This window comes from Panthera tigris, chromosome D2 (assembly GCF_018350195.1).
Source record: "Panthera tigris isolate Pti1 chromosome D2, P.tigris_Pti1_mat1.1, whole genome shotgun sequence".
NCBI lineage: Eukaryota > Metazoa > Chordata > Mammalia > Carnivora > Felidae > Panthera > Panthera tigris.
In genome coordinates this window covers 11,252,102-11,272,624 of record NC_056670.1, presented here as the reverse complement: position 1 = coordinate 11,272,624, position 20,523 = coordinate 11,252,102, and the positions used below count along the sequence as shown (strand labels likewise).

At 39.3% G+C, this 20,523-nt stretch overlaps 1 protein-coding gene across 1 annotated transcript in view; it reads left to right on the top strand.

Annotated features, from left to right (window-relative positions):
* Positions 1-20,523, top strand: part of RYR2 (ryanodine receptor 2) — a 753,483-nt gene that overhangs the window by 361,732 nt on the left and 371,228 nt on the right. Inside the window, exons 13-16 of the mRNA XM_042960054.1 lie at positions 4,465-4,629; positions 9,772-9,893; positions 14,559-14,742; positions 17,947-18,082. Of these exons, the coding sequence (XP_042815988.1) occupies positions 4,465-4,629; positions 9,772-9,893; positions 14,559-14,742; positions 17,947-18,082 (607 nt within the window). The remainder of the gene's footprint in view (positions 1-4,464; positions 4,630-9,771; positions 9,894-14,558; positions 14,743-17,946; positions 18,083-20,523) is intronic.

Sequence of the window (20,523 nt, the reverse complement as noted above, 5' to 3'; positions counted from 1 at the left end):
TTTACTTCTAAAACTCTTTTGGTATTCATTAGGAAATCATGTTTTCTAAGCATTCGTAAGTGGAATCATTTGAATGTTAGACTTGGGAATAGTTTCTGAAGGGGTATGCGCTTTTTTTTTTCCCAAAAATTGATTTATTAATTTAGTAAATCTTTGTTGAGAATCTAGGATTTGCAGGGACTGTTCTGCTCCTGGGATATGGGCCACTGAGGTGAAGGAACCAGACATATGATTCATGCCCTTGAAAAACTAATTAATAGTCAATGGGAAAGAAGGCAGTTGAGAAGTAATTTCAGTGAAGTGCCAGTATCTCTCTCTAGTTAAAGTATTGTGACTTATGGTTGTCCATGAATCACAAGAGAAAATGTCCAAAAGATCACCTAACAGTAAAAATAGAATCCTTTTCAATAACTCGAGACTGTGTCAAAAAAAGTTGTTTTCTTTCTGAGCATTTTTATGGTCCTCAGATCGCAAGATTATTCTTTATAGGATGGAAAAGTAGACTATTTAAAAATGTATGGATGTTAATGAATGCTAAAATAATAGGATCTAAACACTTCCTCAATGAAATGCAGAAGGTATGGGAATTAAATCTTTATCTGGTCTTTTGAGGAAAGTTTTTACCTAATGGCAAAGTACTTATTATGTCAGAGTGCTTTTAAAAGCATTCTGATCTTGGGGTGCCTGGGTGGCTCAGTTGATTGAGCATCCGCCATTGGCCTAGGTCATGATCTCACGGTTCATGAGTTTGAACCCCACACGAGGCTCACTGCAGTCAGCCTGTCAGTGTAGAGCCACAGAGCCTGCTTTGAATCCTCTGTCCCCCTCTCTCTCCCCTGTCCCTGCTTGTGTTCTCCCCAAAATAAATAAATATTTAAAGCATAAGTAAATAAATAAATAAATAAATAAATAAAAGCAATCTGATCTTGAGATTGGAAAATTTCTACTGACCTGCTTTCAACTTCATTGTCTCCTTAGTAATTCCAATTTGATGTTAAGCTGACCCAATTAATTTTATATTTCAATTACTGTTTTCATTTTGCTATTATATTTCATTTTATGTAGTTTATATTTCTTCACCTGAGAGTCCCATCATTTTATTCATTATGCGTATATTTTCCTTTATGTCATTGAACGTAGTTTATATTTACAATGGTCACTTTGCAGAGTTTGTCTGCTGGGTTGCCTGGGTGGCTCAGTAGGTTGAGCATCTGAGTCTTGATTTCGATTCAGGTCACGATCTCACGGTGGTGGGGTCGAGCCCTGCATTGGGCTCCCGCGCTGAGCGTGGAGCCTGCTTAAGATTCTCTCTCTCCCTCTGCCTCCTTCCCCCTAAAATAAATTAACAAAAAATAAAGTCCTTGTCTGCTAATTGTAAGGGCTATCTGTGCATCCTTTCTATTCCCTATCGTTATTCTGTTTTCTTTGGCATGGGTCACAGTGGTTTTGTTTTCTTAATTTAGTATGATCACTTTTTCTTGTGTTTCACATATACTAATTTTTGACAGTATCTATTGGGTATTAGAAATGGTAGGTTATAGAGACTGAATTTTGTTAAGGTTTCCCCCCACCCCCCCCCCCAGCCCCGAAGAGTGATTTTAGTTTCAGCAGGCAGTTAACCCTGTTGGACTGAAACTCCAGTTTTGTTCTCTGTTTTGCAGTGGGCAGTTGCTTGTATTTTTGCACAGTTACATCAGCTTTCATCTGCTTTCATTCCGCAGGGCATAGTTTAGTGGTCAGCAAGAATTTGGGTGAATTTTATAAGCAGATTTTGCAGATACCTTTTCACTACAGGATTTAGCTCATCTAATTTTCCAGCTGCTTGTGAGCCTTATGGTGTGTTCTCTGATATCTCAAGCCAGTAAGGCAGCAGATTCCTTCTGCATGAGCTGCAAGCAGATTGGGCAGGGTATTTCCCAAGGCAAAAAGCAGCCTTTAAAGTTTATTTATTTTTGAGAGAGAGAGAGAGAGAGAGAGAGAGGATTCCAAGCAGGCTCTATGCTCTCAGCATGGAGCCCTATGCGGGACTGCCCTACACAGGGCTTGATCTCAATTGTGAGATCATGACCTGAGCCAAAATCAAGGGTCAGATGCTTAATCAGAGGAGCCACCCAGGCATCCCAAAAGGCAGCTTTAAAAAAATCACATGGGTACTATTTTTCTTTAGAGAGAAAAATATTCTCCGATTTCTCCCTGCTTTTGATCTCTCTTAAGGATCTTCAGATAGATTCTGGAAAGTATGTCTTCTAAATTTTACAATTGTTCTCTCTGGGAGGATTAGTCCAACTCCACTACTCTATCATTTCCCAAAGCCAGAATAATTAAAAAAAAAAATAACATGTGTTGAGTGAATGTAGAGTATTAGTAAAATTATTACTTGTCTAATCTGGATACGTTATTTCTAGTAAAACAGGCTAGTTTTATGTTAGGTGCTTTTCGTAGCTGTCATATTCTTGACTCATGTTTTGCCTCTGCTTATAGTTGTTCAAAGCATCTGGATTATTTTTACCTGAATTTCTCCTTCCCCCTAAGTCTGAGTTACAGAAAATGACAGGAAATAAAAGAAAGAAGGAGCATGAATGGCCTTTATTCTTTCATACAGCAAATAATCACTTTACTTTTTTCTAATGTTATTTTAGCCATTCTTGCCTGACCTGAGGCTCAGAGATAGTCACTAAGACACTCTACATGACGTACCATGGTTAAAACTAATTCAGAGAGAGATGTGAACTATTTAATAAAAAGCAAACAAAGCATAACTTTACAATTAGTAATTGTGACTTCTCAAAACACAATCCGCAGTCTGTAAAAGTAGGCTACCAACGAACTCCCTTGGATAAAAAACAAAAAAACAAAACAACAACAAAAAACAAGAAAGTTAGAATGTTAGAGGCTCATTGTTTTATTTTGAGGAGATAATTACATTGTTATATTTTCCCCTAGAATTTAATTTTCCCATTGATAGGGTTGGAGCAAGTAGATTAGTAGTTTATCTTGTTTGATAGAATGAAATTGGAATAGCTTAATTATCTGTTTTATTGCAGATTCTTGGAATAGTGTTCCAAGTTATTTGCATAATGGTTAAATCAACTTAACATATAATTGTATTCATTTTCTTACATGACCTTGACCTTTTGTATTAAGAATTTCAATTCATTTTAATTTTCAATTGTTGGAGTGTTCATAATCATCTTAGAGTTATTAGTATTAGTACAATGTGCAGATCACATGAAAAAATCTTATTAGAATTTTGTTTTGAATTATTTTTATTTGAAGTATTCCTTTCTGTATAACAGCCATAAAGTTTACTCCAACCTAATATTCAAAAACATTTGTGTAACTATTAGTAATTTTCAACTAATTGTGTAACTATTACATCAAGCTAGTCTCCAAAAACATTTGTGTAACTATTTTGAAAGTTGAATAAGGAAAGGCATAGATGAGAGTTAAATTTATCAACAAAAGTTAGACCAAAGAGAAGAATAAGGAACCACAAAAGGAGATCCAGCAACCAAAAGAGGATTAGATTATTTTGCTGTTATTTTAAGGACTATACAGAACTTGAAGACCTCACATGTGCCTGAAGACCAGAATTAAGCATGGGAGGGAAAACTGAAAGTGCATGTTGAAGAAGGAAGTATTAAAAGAAATAGGGACTTATATATTTAGTTGGTGTCAGAGGATTGGCTGTTCCTTCATGGCACAGGGAGCTTACCCTCGTAGTCCTAGAGGAGTGAATACTTCCATGGTCCACGTTGGAAGTGGCCCTTGTGGAAACTGAATTATAGCTTCGATCAGTTCAAAAGAAGCCATCACTGGTATTAACATCCTCAGCAATATCCTTGTCAACATTATCAATACCATTTTCATGGTCAGAATCATTAAAATTTAGGTAAGTGTTTATTTTATCCCAGGAACTGGGCTGAAAACTTGACATGCATTAGCTCATGCTGTCTGATACTATGGTGCGGGGGAGATACTTTTGTTGTCTTTCTTTACAGATGAGAAACCCAAGGCTTATAATGTTTAATTAAGTTATCCTAAGGTCACAGAGGTAGTAAGTAGCAGAGATTGAACTCAAAACAGGATTTTCTGTTCTTCTAAATATATGCTGTTAACCATCAACGATGAAAAAATAATCTGGAAAGAACATGAAGCCTAAGATACTAATTTTAAGATCTCTGGTTTGGAGTTTGCCATTAAGCAATATAAAATGTTATAGCCAAAATAATGTTCTATTATTATGAATAATTCAGGGTATGTTTATCTTTATAACTTCCTACTTCAATTTTCAGTACAGCTTGAACTGCTGGAATGGAATATTTGACCATTAGTATTTTAAAGGATGTCAGAGGGCTGAATATTTCAAGGGACATATTTACAGTAAGGCAAAGTTCTTTCAATATAAACTAGTATTTTTACAACATTTGCTTATCTTTTTTTTTTTTCTCTCTCTCTCCTTAGGAAAAATTGGATGTAGGGGTGAGAAAAGAAGTCGATGGCATGGGAACATCAGAAATAAAATATGGAGACTCAGTATGCTATATTCAACATATAAATACTGGCCTGTGGCTTACTTACCAGTCTGTGGATGTGAAATCAGTGAGAATGGGATCCATACAACGTAAGGTAAGATTACATAAAAACGCTATTTATAGCCATCATTTTTTGTGACGATAAAACACCAACAGAAGGTAAGAGGTAGCTAACACTGTGGGCCACCTACAAAACACTATTTACATGCAAAAGGTCAAATCCCACCATAATAATCTCTTTGGTTTTTGTGGGGTGAACAATGCCAGATGTTACATAATGACTTTAAATATCAAGTGAAGAAATACACTCTTTTCTGGATTCTAGCATAGTCTACCTACTTCACTCTGTTCTCCCTGTTCCTGCTTGAGTTGTATTTCTAGAAAGCAGGAGAGCTCATACACTGTTACGGTTTAATCCTCTGCTGACAGTCTGTTTCTCATAAGACAAGTACTATACTTCTTGACAGTGATATGATACCCTTCCTGACCTGCCTCTTATCTCATCCGTGCCCCATTCACCTATTCATTGTCCAATCTCTGGGCATCGTCTTTGGTTTTCTCAGCCCACCAGTTGTACCACATTCCTTGTTTCTCAAAAAATCATGGCTTTGAAAAAAAAATGTCAATTCAGATCCTCTACCCATTTTTTGAATCAGATTATATTTTTGTTGTTGCTGCTATTGCTTTGGATGAGCTCTTTATGTATATAGGATATTAATCACTTGTCAGTTATATGGTTTGCGAATACCTTCTTCCATCCAGAAGGTTGACTTTCATTTTGTACACATGAAATTGATATGCTATGTTTGTCAACTATACTTCAATAAAAAGCCAACAAACACACACAATGTGGGTTATACACAACTGTGCTTTTGCAAACACAGTTGACCCTTGAGCAACATGGGACTAGGGGCACCGACCCACAGTCAAAGTCTGTGTTTAACTTTTGACTCCCCCTAAAACTTTACTAGTAGCCTACTATTGATGGGAAGGTTCACCAATAACATAAATAATTAACACATTTTGTGTGTTTTATGTATTATATACTGTATTCTTACAATAAAATAAGCTAGAGAAAAGAAAATATTAAGAAAATCCTAAGAGACAATATATTTACATTACTGTACTGTATTTATTGAAAAAAAGCCATGTGTAAGCGGACCTGCGTAGCTCAAACCTATGTTGTTCAAGCATCAACTACGGTTGGAATGCCCTTTAAAACTTTTTTTTTCTCCACCCAATTTCTATCTGTCCTGCAGGGGTTAAGTTTAAAGATTTTAAAAGTTCTTCTTGAAAGTCTCAGTTTATCTCCTGTGCCTTCCTTTATGTTTTCATAGCATTTATGTATAACTTATTAAATTTTATATGTAGTCCTGTAGCTATTTCATTTACTAGGGTACCTCTCCCTTCCCCTCCTCTCCCTTCCTCTCCTCTCCCTTCCTCTCTCCACCCCTCCCCTCTCCTCTCTCCTCCTCTCCCCTCCCCTGCCCTCTTCTCTCTCTGTCTTTCTCTCTGTCCTTCCTCTCACCCTCCAGCTCTCCATCCCACACTATTTGTGAGCTCCTTTAGTACTATAGTACTAAATTGTTCACATGTCATAATTTTACACAGAACCAAATAACACCACAAATATTATTTCTACCGATGTGAGATGTTGGAAAGACTGTAGTGGGGCAGAAATCTTTATTTCCAATAGACTTACTAATCATAACATATCTACATTCCAGAATGGACTTTTTTAGGGTTATTGTGATCTCTTTGGAGTGACCAGTGAGGTTGGAGGCTGATTCTGCTTTGACTGAGTTGGGCCTAAGTCATCTCTCTCCTAACTTAGAGCTTTGGATGGAAAGCCAGGGACAACTCTCTTGTAGACCCATATGATCTTTGTGATGAGATCATCTCTTGTCTTTGAGGTCTTTGAGCGAGGCTCATAAATTTAAATGCATTTATTCATATGCAGTATTGTAAACCATTTATTTCCTGTGACTGAGCTTAGCTGTTTTTAACTTTTCATGATGGAAAAATCAAATATATGCCAAGGAAACAGAATAATACAATGAACCCTTGTGTCTCTGTCCCTCACCTTCATTCTTCTCAATGCTTTTGTATTCTTGTTTTATTTATACTCCTACCCCCCTTGCTATGTCCTGGTAAATTATTACCATTATTTTCAATTTTTAGAGGTAGACTTTAAATTTTTTTTAATGTTTATTTATTTTTGAGAGAGAGAGAGAGAGAGAGAGAGAGAGAGAGAGAGAGAGACCGAGCATGAGTGGGGGAGGGGCAGAGAGACAGGGAGACACAGAATCTGAAGCAGGACTCCGGGCTCTGAGCTGTCAGCACAGAGCCTGACGCGGGGCTCGAACTCACAGACCACGAGATCATGACCTGAGCCGAAGTCGGATTCTCAACTGACTGAACCACCCAGGCGCCCCTAGACGTAGACTTTAAATACGCTGAAATGCCAAAAGATTATGTGACCCACATGCATGACAATATGGCAGAACAAAGTTCCATTTGTGCAGAAAGTTGTACAGCATTCCTTTCCAGGTTGTCCCCGCCCCTTCTCCCCCAGGGGCAATTGCTTTTTGTAATCTTTTCCCACCACAGGTTAGTTTTGCCCGATGGAGAAATTTGTGTAAAGGAAATCATGCAGCGTGCACTCTTTTGTACAAAGCGTCTTCCACTCAGCAAAATGTCTCTGTCTTTTATCCAAGTTGTTGCGTATTTGGAGCCAGCGAGTTGAAGCTGCTTTTTGAGGTCCACAGGAGACAGAGCCAGAGGTTAGAGTAAGTTCAGCTCACAGGCTAAGGGGGAGAGACAGACAGGAAAGGGCACGACAGAGGTATATATTCATGACTTACTATCTGTCTCCATTACTAGATTCTTTGGGACTGGAGCCATGTCTTTCATTTTTGTATTTGTCATATCTAGCACAGTGCCTGAACTCTGAAAGATGCTTGGGGGTTCTTGAATGAAACGTGTATTTTCAAGGGTGTGGAGTTAGAGTTCATGAGATCCCACGCGTGCACCTGTTGGCTTGGTCTCTGGCTGCAGTAGCATTACAGAATTTTGAGCCCACAGAGCACTGTCTTAACGTTTGGAAAGTAAATGGCTAATGGGCAAATTGGGGCACGAGAGGTTGATTGGATTCCAAAGCAAACTTTTTTTTTTTTTAAATGATCTTTGAGCTGACCCAATAACTACCAGATTTAGCAGATATTTTCTGTCTCTTTTCTCCTGAATGTTTTATTTTGAAATATTTCAAACAGAAAGAGAAGACTAATCCAACAAACATCCATATACCATCAAATTAGATTCAACCATTATTAATAATTTACAGTATTTACTTTCTTTTACTCCTTCCCTCCTTTCTTCCTTCTCTCTCTCTTTTTCTCTGTATGTGTGTGTGTGTCTATATGTGTGTCTATAGACACATACATATGTGTATGCATATGTGTATATATACATATAGACACACACACACACATCAGTAATACCATTCTTGTACCTAATAAATAATGAGAATTCCATTATATCATCTAATATCCTGTTTGTATTCATATTTCTTCTCTTGTCCCAGAATGTCTTTTATATCTCATTTCCTATCAGGATCCAATCAATGTTCACGCATTTTTTTGTACTTCCTCTCTTGTTTTCATCACTGACTAAGAATCTAGGCCAGTTGTAGAATGTCCGTGTTCTAAATGTCTCTGAATTATTTTTTCCCGTCGCCTTTGTCCCTTGTAATTGCCATAAATTTGAAATTCGGTCTGGGGCTCTGCTGTCCAAGTCAACATTTCTTAGCCACATGTGGCTATTTCGTACTTGAATGTGGCCAGAGCTACAGGAACTGAATTTTTCATTTCGATTTTAATTAATTTAAATTGAAAAGCTTATGCTTAATTAAGTTATTAGAGAATTTTTGTGCATGTTTGGAACAGCTTAGGTATGTGAATGTAGTCTTCCAACTGTAAACGTCATCAATTCTAAAACAAATCAAGTATTTTCACTAACAGTTTGGTATCTAAATCAGGATACTCTAAGTATCCTGGATTTTGAAGGCAAAGAAGAATGTTAAATACTTCGTGAACAGGTTGGTTCTGTTTATTAAATAGTGACAAAATATTTTGGATACATTGGGGTAAATGAAATATATAATTAAAATTTTACTTTTTAAAAAAAACTCTTTTCATGTGGGTTCTTGAAAACTCAAAGTTACAGATTTTAGGAACGCTTTCTGCCACCCCTCCCCCCCTCCCCCATGCTTCCTTCTAATTACTACTACTCTTAAGGATAAATACCACATTGCTTGTGATACTGGAGATGAGTTTTATGCAGGGCTTTTTATTTTAATTTATGATAGTGGTTTTCCTGGATTTGCTACACTGCATCCTGTATTATTTATAGCACAACATTCCCCAGAAAGGTTAAAGTTCAAAATATGATTGCACAAATCATCAGGAACGGAGTGAATGAAGCAAAATTCTTAACTCAGATATTACTTTCTAAGAGTTCTAGTCTAGTATCAGATTTTCCTTGTATCTTGTCTTAACAGTTGAATATGACATATGGTTGTGGGAAAAATATGGGTAGAAATGATAACATGTAGACACATTTTTGTAAAGACAGAAATAAGTTTCCATCAGGAAATCAGCAGAAACTTCAGGTATTATTTTGCCATTCTAAATACTTAAGTGGTAAATGCAAAAAAAAAAAAGTGTTTATATATATGTATAAGTATTTATATAAGTATATATATATATAATATTAAAAAAGTATATACCACTTAAATGAGTTATTATAAATCATGCAACTCAAGGGGCACCTGGGTGGCCCAGTCAGGTAAGCATCCACCTCTTGATTTTGGCTCAGGTCACGATGTGACAGTTTGTGAGTTCGAGTCCCGCCTCCGACTCTGTGCTGATTAACACGGAGCCTGCTTGGGACTCTGTCTCCCTCTCTCTCTGTCTGCCCCTCCCCCACTTGCTCTCTCTCTCTCTCTCTCTCTCTCTCTCTCTCAAAATAAATAAAAATAAACTTAAAAAAAAACACACACCTCACAGCATAGTTTTCATTATAAATCTGAATAGTTGCACATAAAACCATGTCCGGCTCACTGTAAGTATGAACCGTTATTGTTACGGCTCACCTTTGAAGTGTGCATCTTCTTAGATGGAGATGTTTAGAACGGAGATGGTGGGAGTAATGGCAGTGTTCTTTTGCATTTGTCCAGGCTATTATGCATCATGAAGGTCACATGGATGACGGCTTAAATCTCTCTAGATCTCAGCATGAAGAATCACGGACTGCACGAGTCATCCGGAGCACTGTCTTCCTTTTCAACAGGTTTATAAGGTACGTTTCCTTTTGTTGTGGTGGTTTCATGTTTTATCTCGACTTCTTTATTGGCTTTACAAATACACAAGTCTAAAATACACTATGGTGGTAAGCCTACAATTTGGTGGGTTGGCAATGCACATTAGAAAATGGGAGCTAGGTGGTTTTATGTCTTTATTTTAAATACACTTTTAAAAAGGGAATGCAATTTTATTATTTTTTTTTTAATTTGAGAGACGGCATGCCAGCAAGTGGGGGAGGGGAGGGGCAGAGAGAGAGAGAGAGAGAGAGAGGGAGGGAGGGAGAGGGAGTGAGAGAGAATCCCAAGCAGGTCCTGTACTGTCAGTGGCAGAGCCCGACACAGAGCTCGATCCCACAAGTCATGAGATCATGACCTGAGCCAAAATCAAGAGTCAGTGCTCAACCGACTGAGCCACCCAGGCGCCCGTGCAATGTGATTTTAGAAATTGTGTGTGTAACTTGTATTTGATAGCTACAGGTTAGGATTATGCTATAACATACCCTTGTTCTGGACCTGTTTATATTCCTTTCACACTGAGGGTAATGAAGCCTACATACTTTGTGAGTTTTGAACGGTATCAAAAAAATAAAATGATTCTTACAGTAACTAAGTTTCATACCTTCTAATGGAAACAGTTATATATCTTCAAACTAAATCAAGCTTTTGCTCAGAGTGCTTTCTGTAACATTATACCAACATACAGTCTGACTTGTGATGGGTATCATACATCTCTTTAAACTTGCCAATTTGAGGGGCATCTGGGTTGTTCAGCTGGTTAAGTATCTGACTTTTGGTTTCGACTCAGGTCATGATCTCATGGTTTGTGGGTTCGAGCCCTACATCGGGCTCTACACTATGCCTGGGATTCTCTCTCTCCCTCTGCCCTTTCCCTGCTTGCTTGCTTGTGTTCTCTCTCAAAATAAACAAACATTTAAAAAAAGAAAATAGAGGCACCTGAGTGGCTCAGGCAGTTAAGCGTCCAACTTTGGCTCAGGTCATGATCTCACTGTTCATGAGTTTGATCCCTGCGTCAGGCTCTGTGCTGACAGCTCAGAGCCTGGAGCCCGCTTTGGATTCTGTGTCTCCCTCTCCTCTCTCTCTCAAAAATTCTGTGTCTCCCTCTCCTCTCTCTCTCTCTCTGTGCCTCTCTCTCTCTCTCTCAAAAATGAAAAACATTAAAAAAAATTTTTAAAAAGAAAATAACTTTTAAAAAATAAGTAAACTTGCCAATTTGATGGAAAAGTTTATGTATGTATATACACATGTGTATGTATATACATATATGTGTATGTATTTACAATAATTTTTAAGTTGAATTTATTCAAGAATTGTGAAAATAGGTATATTTCATGTTTGTTGACCATGTATTTTTTTTAAAGGTTCAGGCCTCTTTTTTCTTAATTTTTAAAAATGTTTATTTAGTTTTGAGAGAGAGAGAGAGAGAGAGAGAGAGAGAGAGAGCATGAGTGGGGGAGGGTCAGAGAGAGAGGGAGACACAGATTCCGAAGTAGGCTCCAGGCTCTGAGCTGTCAGCACAAAGCCTGACATGGGGCTTGAATGCATGAACTGAGAGATCATGATCTGAGAAGTCAGAGGCTCAACCGACTGAGCTACCCAGGCCTCCCTGTTGACCATATTTCTTTATTTAATTTCTCTTTGTGATTTACCCATTAGTTGATTACTTAATTATTTTAATATTATTTAATTCATCACATTCATGTATTTTTTATATATGTGGGTTTTACTTACATGCTCATTAGTATTTGCTGCACCTTTAGACTTCCTGAATTTGTACAGTTCTTAAATATATCTCAGAAACTTTGGAATGTTTTACATAATTACAGAATATTATAAAAGGTACATTATTTTAAGTAAAATAATTTGATTCTTCCGTAATGTTCATGAAAGCACTAAAATTCTTTAAAATCTCCAGGTCTTCATAATATTGGCACCTGTGTGTTTTCCAAAGTGAATTATTTTTAAGTATTCATTTTATTAATGTAGATTTATTTACTAGTAAGAACCTAATTTTTAAAAATGCAAGGACAGACTTCTCTTTTTCACTGCTTACAGTGAAGGTCAAGGCCATTTAATATATCTTCATTTGTGTGTCTTACGCAGTTTATTTTCTGTGGCCCTTCTGTTCCTTTTTTTCCAGGTCAGGATAGTGGTGGTGGTGATGGTAGAAGGCTCTGTGTGTGTGTGTGTGTGTGTGTGTGTGTGTGTGTGTGTGTGTGTTTGTATTTGTGTTGTGAGAGGGATTCTATTCTTCTGGACTGTACAAAATACATATGAAGCCTTCTTTTCCTTTAGGTATATTAATGAATGTATTCTTTTTTTATTAAAAAAAATGTAGCGTTTATTTTTGAGAGATAGAGACAAAGCATGAGGAAGGGAGAGGCAGAGAGAGAGGGAGACACAGAATCTGAAACAGGCTCCAGGCTCTGAGCTATCAGCACAGAGCCCAATGCGGGGCTCAAACCCATGAACATGAGATCATGACCTGAGCCGAAGTTGGACGCTTAACTGACTAAGCCACCCAGAAGCCCCATGTTAATGATGTATTCTTAAAGGAAATTATATAAGGGAGGAATCTGTGGTAGTAATATTGTTTAATCTTCAAATTAACAAAATATACATGAATTTAAGGCTTTATGTTTTCTCTGGCATAGTATAATTCTACCACCTTTGGATTTCCCCAATTATTTTTTTCCCTTCATTTTTTTGTTATTGATAAATTAAGATGGTAAATGTCTTTGTAGAGATAGAAGTTATAAACCTTAACATAATTAACAATTTTAGGGTCTTGGATTGTATTTGTCTGACAGGAGGCTTCTGGAAAGTAATTAAATGGTTACATTTCTGATAGTGAATATATTCAACTTAATAACCTAAAAGCTGACATTTATTATTGCTCCTTTTTAGGTTTAAAAATGTAGGTTTTATATTTGAATCACCTTTGAATTTCATTTACTTCAGTATGATGAGAGTTGAGTTTCACTTTATTATCAATATATTTATGATTCAACTAAAGTTTAATAGGACAACAGGTTTAGAACAGGAATACTTCATTGCATATAAATTTTTATTTTAAAAGAGGAGAAATAATTTTCTTCTGACAAGTCATTTCTATTACTTTTTGGGCATAGAAAGACTTATCGAGATAATAAAACTAGGTAATAGATAAGGCTGAAGTCAGCTCTTCAAAGTTTATTTGTAATCCTTATATAATTGATGATACATTTTAAATTATATGTTTGAGAATTGTAAACTTAAAGAAAAGCTAATTCTCTTACGAGGCTCTTATTGTTTTTAAAATGTGAAGTCTAAAATACATAGCTAGCTAGAAACATTTCCTTGTAATAACATATTGCCATTTGATTTGGCTTATGCAGAGAGCAGGAAAGGAAGTATAATATTGTATGCATTAAATTTTGTCTTGACTAATATGAATATTACTATACCAACTATAGTACAGGCATTCTTACATTCTTTTATGGTGTCTGTTGTGTCTTTTTAAAAATAAACTTATTTTGGGGGCGCCTGGATGGCTCAGTCGGTTAAGCGTCTGACTTCAGCCAGGTCACGATCTCGCGGTCCGTGAGTTCAAGCCCCGCGTCAGGCTCTGGGCTGATGGCTCGGAGCCTGGAGCCTGTTTCCGATTCTGTGTCTCCCTCTCTCTCTGCCCCTCCCCTGTTCATGCTCTCTCTCTCTCTCTCTCTCTCTCTCTCTCTCTCTCTCTGTCCCAAAAATAAATAAACGTTAAAAAAATTTTAAAAATAAACTTATTTTGGAAAGATGTGGTTTACAAATAGTCTATTTTAAAGTTCTTTCCAGATACATTCAGAACTAGGAATTTTAAAAGTCTGAATGTCAGGAAGCTTAACAAATTAACCCATTTTTTTGCCAGTAATATGTTTTTCTTCAAAGCTTAGAAAATGCAACGTTTCTTAGTCTGATTTTAAATACTTTTTTTTCAGATAAAAGCATTTTAATTTCTTGTTTTCTGATCAATAAGAAAATTTTTTAAGTTAAAATCATTGGAATATATTTTTGAACAGGCAGGAATTTACAAAATGACAGTGAGGGTCAGTGATGTAGCAGGTAACAATTCCTTCTCTAAAAACAAAAAGTAGAACATAGAGCCTGATGCGGGGCTCGAACTCAAACTGTGAGATCATGACCTGAGCCGAAGTCGGACACTTAACCCTATTTTTTAGGGCGCCCCTATATTTTATTTTTTAAACATATATTTATTTACTTTCTGGGAGAGCACAAGCAGGGGAAGGGCAGATAGAGGGGGACAGAGGATCCAAAGTGGGCTCTGTGCTGACAGCAGAGAGCCCAATGCGGGACTCGAACTCAGGAACCCTGAGATCATGACCTGAGCTGAAGTCAGACACTCAACCAACTGAGCCACCCAGGCACCCCCCCCCCCCAATACTGGTGTATTTAATATAGCATCATATATAGTTGGCGAAGTTTAGAATTTTTTATTGGAATATATTAATTATTGCTGTTTGAGGAAAACTAAGACCTTTCTTATGGGTTCCTTTTACAGGGGTGTGGGGGGAGAGGGTAAAGCTTTAACTCATCCGTGGTCTAAAAAACAGTAAGATTGCAGATCGCTGATGTCGAGAAATGTTTGCTGTGTATTTTAGGGGCCTTGATGCGCTCAGCAAAAAAGTGAAGGCTTCCACAGTAGACCTCCCTATAGAATCTGTGAGTCTGAGTCTGCAGGACCTGATTGGTTACTTCCATCCCCCCGACGAGCACTTAGAGCATGAAGACAAACAGAACAGATTACGGGCTCTAAAGAACCGTCAGAATCTCTTCCAGGAAGAGGTGAGTTTCCACCAACATTCATTTCCTTTATGCTGCTGTCTTCGGAAAACCGCTGCTCTGGGGGGAGATTCTCTGACAAGGTTTGCATTTTGAGTTGGATGAGCAGGTAAACAGTGGCATAAGGGAACCGGGCCTTGGAGGAACCCTGCGATCATTTTTGTGTCTCTGTCAGCGAGTGCTAATTTGAAACAGTGAAACTCTTCACTCCCCTGGCAAAGGCGTTTTATTTTACTGTCGGCTCAGCCTTCTGCACTGATCATTCACTGCACTGCAGTTCGCTTCCTGTTTGTTACAGACACACAGTATCTCAAAGTGTCCGAATGAACACAGGCTTTGAAAAGCTGGAGGGTTTTTAGACTCGTCAGCAGGTTCTCGAGGCTCTTGGGAGGTGCCTGGTCCCCAGGGAGCCTGGTGTTGAGAGAGAGAAACTGCCCAGGGGAGGTCAGGTCGCCTGTGGAGAGACAGAGCTCCAGCCTCTCTGCTTGGACAGAGCAGATGCACTTCTTACTTTTACACGGACTGAGTTTTCGCGTGTGATTTTATTTCACGCACCTTCCAGTAAAAAAGGAGTTCACGTGCCATATTTTATAGACAGAATTACAGAAGGACCAAGTGATACGTCTAATGCTCCTTTAAAAAGAGTGTCGGAATTACTGCCATAGAGAAGAATTTCGGTGGGAAGATGTCAGAGGTGAGCTGGCAAATGCCACCGGCTCAGTCCGTGCTCCGCTTCCTCTGAGTGCCCCCTGTGTGTGGAATAATGAATGTTTCAGAGTAAAAGTGTCTAAGAAAGAAAGGTTAGAGAATATTGACGAGTACCCACAATCCCTACCTCTACCTTCTTCTAGTTTGAAAACGGTTTCCTAATTTTCCATCAACAGCCTTTGAAATTAACATTAATTTTTGAGGACTTTTTAGTGTATATACCAAAAAAAAAAAAAAAAAAAAAGGTGGGTCTAGGGACTGTAGTGGTATGAAAGCACGGAGACCTGTGGACGTGAGCCAGTGACAACATGGACGAGTTTGATGGGACATTTTCTTTTTTTCTTTTTAAGTTTTGAAAGTTTTTATTTATTTATTTTTGAGAGAGAGGCAGAGAGAGCAGGGAAGGGGCAGAGAGAGAGGGACAGAGAGAGAATCCCAAGCAGGCTCCGCACTCTCAGAGCAGAGCCCGATGCGAGGCGCGAACTCGCAAACCGTGAGATCGTGACCTGAGCCGAGACCAAGAGCCGGATACTTAACCAACTGAGCCACCCAGGTGCCCCTGTTGAGACCTTTTCATCCTTCATCTGCCAAAATATTAGACCATGCTGAAATACTGGGCTATGAAAATTCGAAGGATTGATTTTGGATTTTTTTTCAATTTCTTGCATAAGACAATCCGGACGGGAACCGACAAATGTACTTAGGGCCGTGGTCCCTCTTACAACTCTGTGTGAAATAGGTTCCCTTGATTAGTCAACTCTTCGTTTTGTGTGTTTTGCCTCATTTTGGCAACCTTGATCTAGAAATAATAATACAAGCTTAATTTCAAATTTAGATAGCATCTTTTTTTTTAAGTTTATTTATTTATTTTGAGAGAGACAGAGATGGCACAAGTGACAGAGGGGCAGAGAGAGAGGGAGACAGAATCCCAAGCAGGGCTTTGCTTGGAGCACAGAGCCCAATGTGGAGCTTGAACCCAGAAAACCATGAGATCATGACCTGAGCCAAAACCAAGAGTCAGACGCTCAACCTGCTGAGCCCTCCAGGAGCCCCAGATTTAGATAGCATCTTGCACAGTGGTATAAGGCATTTTTGATTTGCTTCAAAGCTATCTTTTCATGAGCTTGTCTTTATTCATTTATTAGATCTTTAGCTTAATATTAAAAATGATGATGACAGTGCCTACCCTAAGAACTAGGATTCATTCATGCTGTTACAGGGGAGGAAAAGAAATATTTTTCCTCCACTCATCTCAGGTTTGTTGGTCGAGGCCCTGCAGATCAGAGTGACAAAAGACAGCTATATAAGAGAAAACACGTGGAGGTTTATTAACTGGTGAACCCTGCATATCCATGGAGCACTCTGTGATGAGCAACTCAAAGGAGTGGTTAGAACTTGGGCTTGTACAGCATCCTAACAAAAGGACAGTAAGTTTGTAGAAAACAAAGAGACAAAGGAAAGGAATTTTGAGCGTCTGGGGCAGCAAGTTGTGGGAAGGTAAATACAGACGGAAACTAATGGAAGGTGAGGGTGAGTTAAAGTTTCTTAGGTAGATTCCTCTGTGAAGCCTCTGGGCTGATAAGCGTTGGGCATTGTTTCTTGTGATTAAACATCTCCCGCCCTTCCTGGTGGAGAAGAAAAAGAGAATGTTTTCTTGGTTGCCTTCAGCTCAAAATAATCCTTATGCTAGGGGCACCTGAGTGGCTCAGTCGGTTAGGTGAAGGACTCTTGATTTTGGCTCAGGTTCGTGAGTTCAAGCCCCACATCGGGCTCTGTGCCAGTGTAGAGTCTGGTTGGGATTCTGTCTCCCTCTTTCTGTCCCCCTCCCCCACTTGGTCTCTATCTCTCTCTCAACAGAAATAAAAGTAAACTTAAAAAAATAATCCTTGGGGTGCCTGGGTGGCTCAGTTGGTTAAGTGTCCAACTTGGGCTCAGATCATGGTCTCGCAGTTACTGAGTTCGAGTCCCACGTTGAGCTCTGTGCGGACAGCTCAGAGCCTGGAGCTTCGGATTCTGGGTCTCCCTTTCTCTCTGCCCGTCCTCCTCCTGTGCTCGCTTGCTCTCTCGTTCTCTCTCAAAAATAAATAAACGTTAAAAAGTTAAAAAAAAAATCCTTATGTCAACGTGGAATATTTTTTAGTGAACCTTTGTTTACTCATGGTAGAATACAGTTGTGATCAATTCCTTAATCTAGCAGTAAACCTTGCCCGTGCAAATATGAAGCACATATTTTGATTTTGTTCTTCTGCTTCTATCTGAGAACAGCCCGCAGGATTTAGAAGCCACTTGCATTACTTCAAGAACATTTTATTTCCCATGCAAATGTGTTTCTTCCTGTCATGTAAATACATGGCCTCAATTTTCTTTATGATTAACAGGCTTACTTCAAGCCAGGCATTTTTTTTTTTTTTTTTTTTTTTTTAATTAATCAACTGAGCATCATTTCTCGTCTGTGAGCAGCATCGCTGTTTCTCAGGGTAATTCTTGTTAACTTTCCAGGGCATGATCAACCTCGTGCTCGAGTGCATCGACAGGCTGCATGTCTATAGCAGTGCGGCGCATTTCGCGGACGTGGCGGGGAGAGAAGGAGGCGAGGCTTGGAAGTCGATTCTGAATTCTCTCTATGAGTTGCTAGGTAAGACGTCTGATGGTTTTCGAGGCAGCCAACGCACGCCCGTGTAGAACGATCCCATAAGTTTTATGACCTGCTTCTTAATCGAGGCTCAATGTGTTTCCTGTTGTTACACTAAATCCTAGTGATGTTTGGTATTTACATCCATCCCTGAATGTGTACCGTGCCCGGAGCAGTAGATTTGTCTTCAGCGTGTGGAAGGGAGACATCAAGGGTGTAATTTGGGGGGGGGAGGGGCCCCTGAATGCATATGCAGGAGATATTTCCTTTGTGATTCTGAAGTTAGTCCCCCAAGACTCCTCTTTCTCCCTCACCAGAGTCTCGTCAGGGACCTTCATCTTCCTTCCGTCCTTTTGAGATTTGTGTTTGCAACTTACATTTTTTTTAATTGTTTTTTTAGCATTTATTTATTTTTGAGAGAGAGAGAGAGAGAGAGACAGATTGATTGCGAGCCGGGGAGAGGGAGACACAGAATCCAAAGCAGGCTCTAGGCTCCGAGCTATCAGCACAGAGCCTGATGCGGGGCTCGAACTCATGAACCATGAGGTCATGTCCTGGGCCGAAGTCAGATGCTTAATTGACTGAGCCACCCAGGCTCTCCATGCGTTTGCAGCTTCTAAGTGTGCTTGACGTATGTTAAGCAACACTTGTGGTTTAGGAGCATTCCTGTCGACTGTATGCAAACATACGTCCTTATTGGTTTTGGTCTGGGCTATTCCAATAGCTTCTCCATGTCTGTTGTCATGAACTATGAACTTGGAAGCTACTGAGCTGGCCTCAAATTAGGATAAAGAGAGATAGTTTGTTTCTCAAAGCAATGGACGAAGCCAAAATATCAGCATCTGGGGGGCCAGTTCCCCAAACCCCACTTCTCACAGGATAATATGAAGGGGACATTTGACATGCAGTGCATTGAGTTACCGGTAAGGGATTGTGACTCCCAGTCAGTCATGTTGGAAATACGCTTGCCTGCCCTTTGCTTTGGGTGGAGACACCATCTCTCTCTTCCAAGGCTGCTTGCTACAAACATCCGTGAAAAGATGGCCCAAAATAAAGGTTTCAGTGGCTCATTCACGAGACTCGCAAGAGCAGAGACCTGTGAAGAATTGCCTCTCTCTCCACTCACCCTCACCCCCCACAATCCCACAGTCATCTGGTGAACTGTAGCTACGTGTCTCTTCCGCTGAGAAAATTCTCAGCTTCTCCCATCATTCCAGAAAGGCAAGTTTAACTTGCTTTGCCTGGTACTTGAGGCCCCGGTGAACCCTTTTAGGCTTGCCCTTGACTCTGTCCTTCCCCTTTCTCTGGCCATACCCACTTTCTCAGTATCCTGGCCACATCCACGCTTCAGGGACATTTTCCTACTCCCACCTTTCCCCAAATTCCTGTATATTCTTTGAGGCCCAGTTCGCGCGTGACTTTTTTGAAGTTAATCTTGACATTTTTTCTAACTTTCAAGCATGACTGAACAGTTCCCTCGCCCTCTCTCTCCCTCTCTCTCTGCTTTCTTGGAACTCAATATTTACTTGTTTGTAGCATTTACCACATTAGTTACAAATGCGACCATGATCTCCAAGGTCAGTAAATGTTGACTAGTTAAACAAATCAAGTTCTGATAGAGTCGGAAAGTGTGTGCCTAAGTGGAGAAAAGAAGTCTCAAGGCATTTTTTTTTCAGCAAAAAATGGAAAAGTTGTCAAAATATTTAGATATTATCTATAATCTAATTGAAACTCACTAAAATTTAATAATACTATTTAGCAAATAGAATTCTTGTGCCTGTTCCCTTCAGGTGGCCTGTCTTATCTGCCATAACAATTAAACGCATACAGTTTGGTATTTTCAGAATAAGGGGTAATGCTGGCTAGTGTGTCTTTGAACAGGACTCAGGATATTGAGGCTTCTTAGGATTGTGGATTTATTATTTTCGAGAGACAGAGAGAGACAGAACCTGATCAGGGGAGGGGCAGAGAGAGAGGGAGACACAGAATCCAAAGCAGACTCCAGGCTCTGAGCTGTCAGCACAGAGCCTGTTGTGGGGCTCGAACTCATGAACCACGAGATCATGACCTGAGCCGGAGTTGGACGCTTAACCGACTGAGCCACCCAGGCGCCCCCTGGATTGATTATTTTACCCATGAAATCATTAGGATAAGGATTTTATGGTGCCCAAATCCTAAGGACAGTATTTCTTTGTCAGTGAAGAAATTACAGCACGAATTTCTGCATTTGGTAGCGTCTGGAGTATGGTAGTGGTTTTGCTACCACAGTTTGACCTCTTCACTGGGTCCAACGCTGGCTTTGTTTCTGTGACAAACTAGGTGTTGAGGGTAAAGAGGGGTCTCCTCTGTGTGTGTTTGAGGGTAGAAAGGGTTATATGCAGAGAGTGTGCTGTTGCAGACAAATCTAGGTGATGCACGTCTTACTTCCATTTTCACATCAGCTC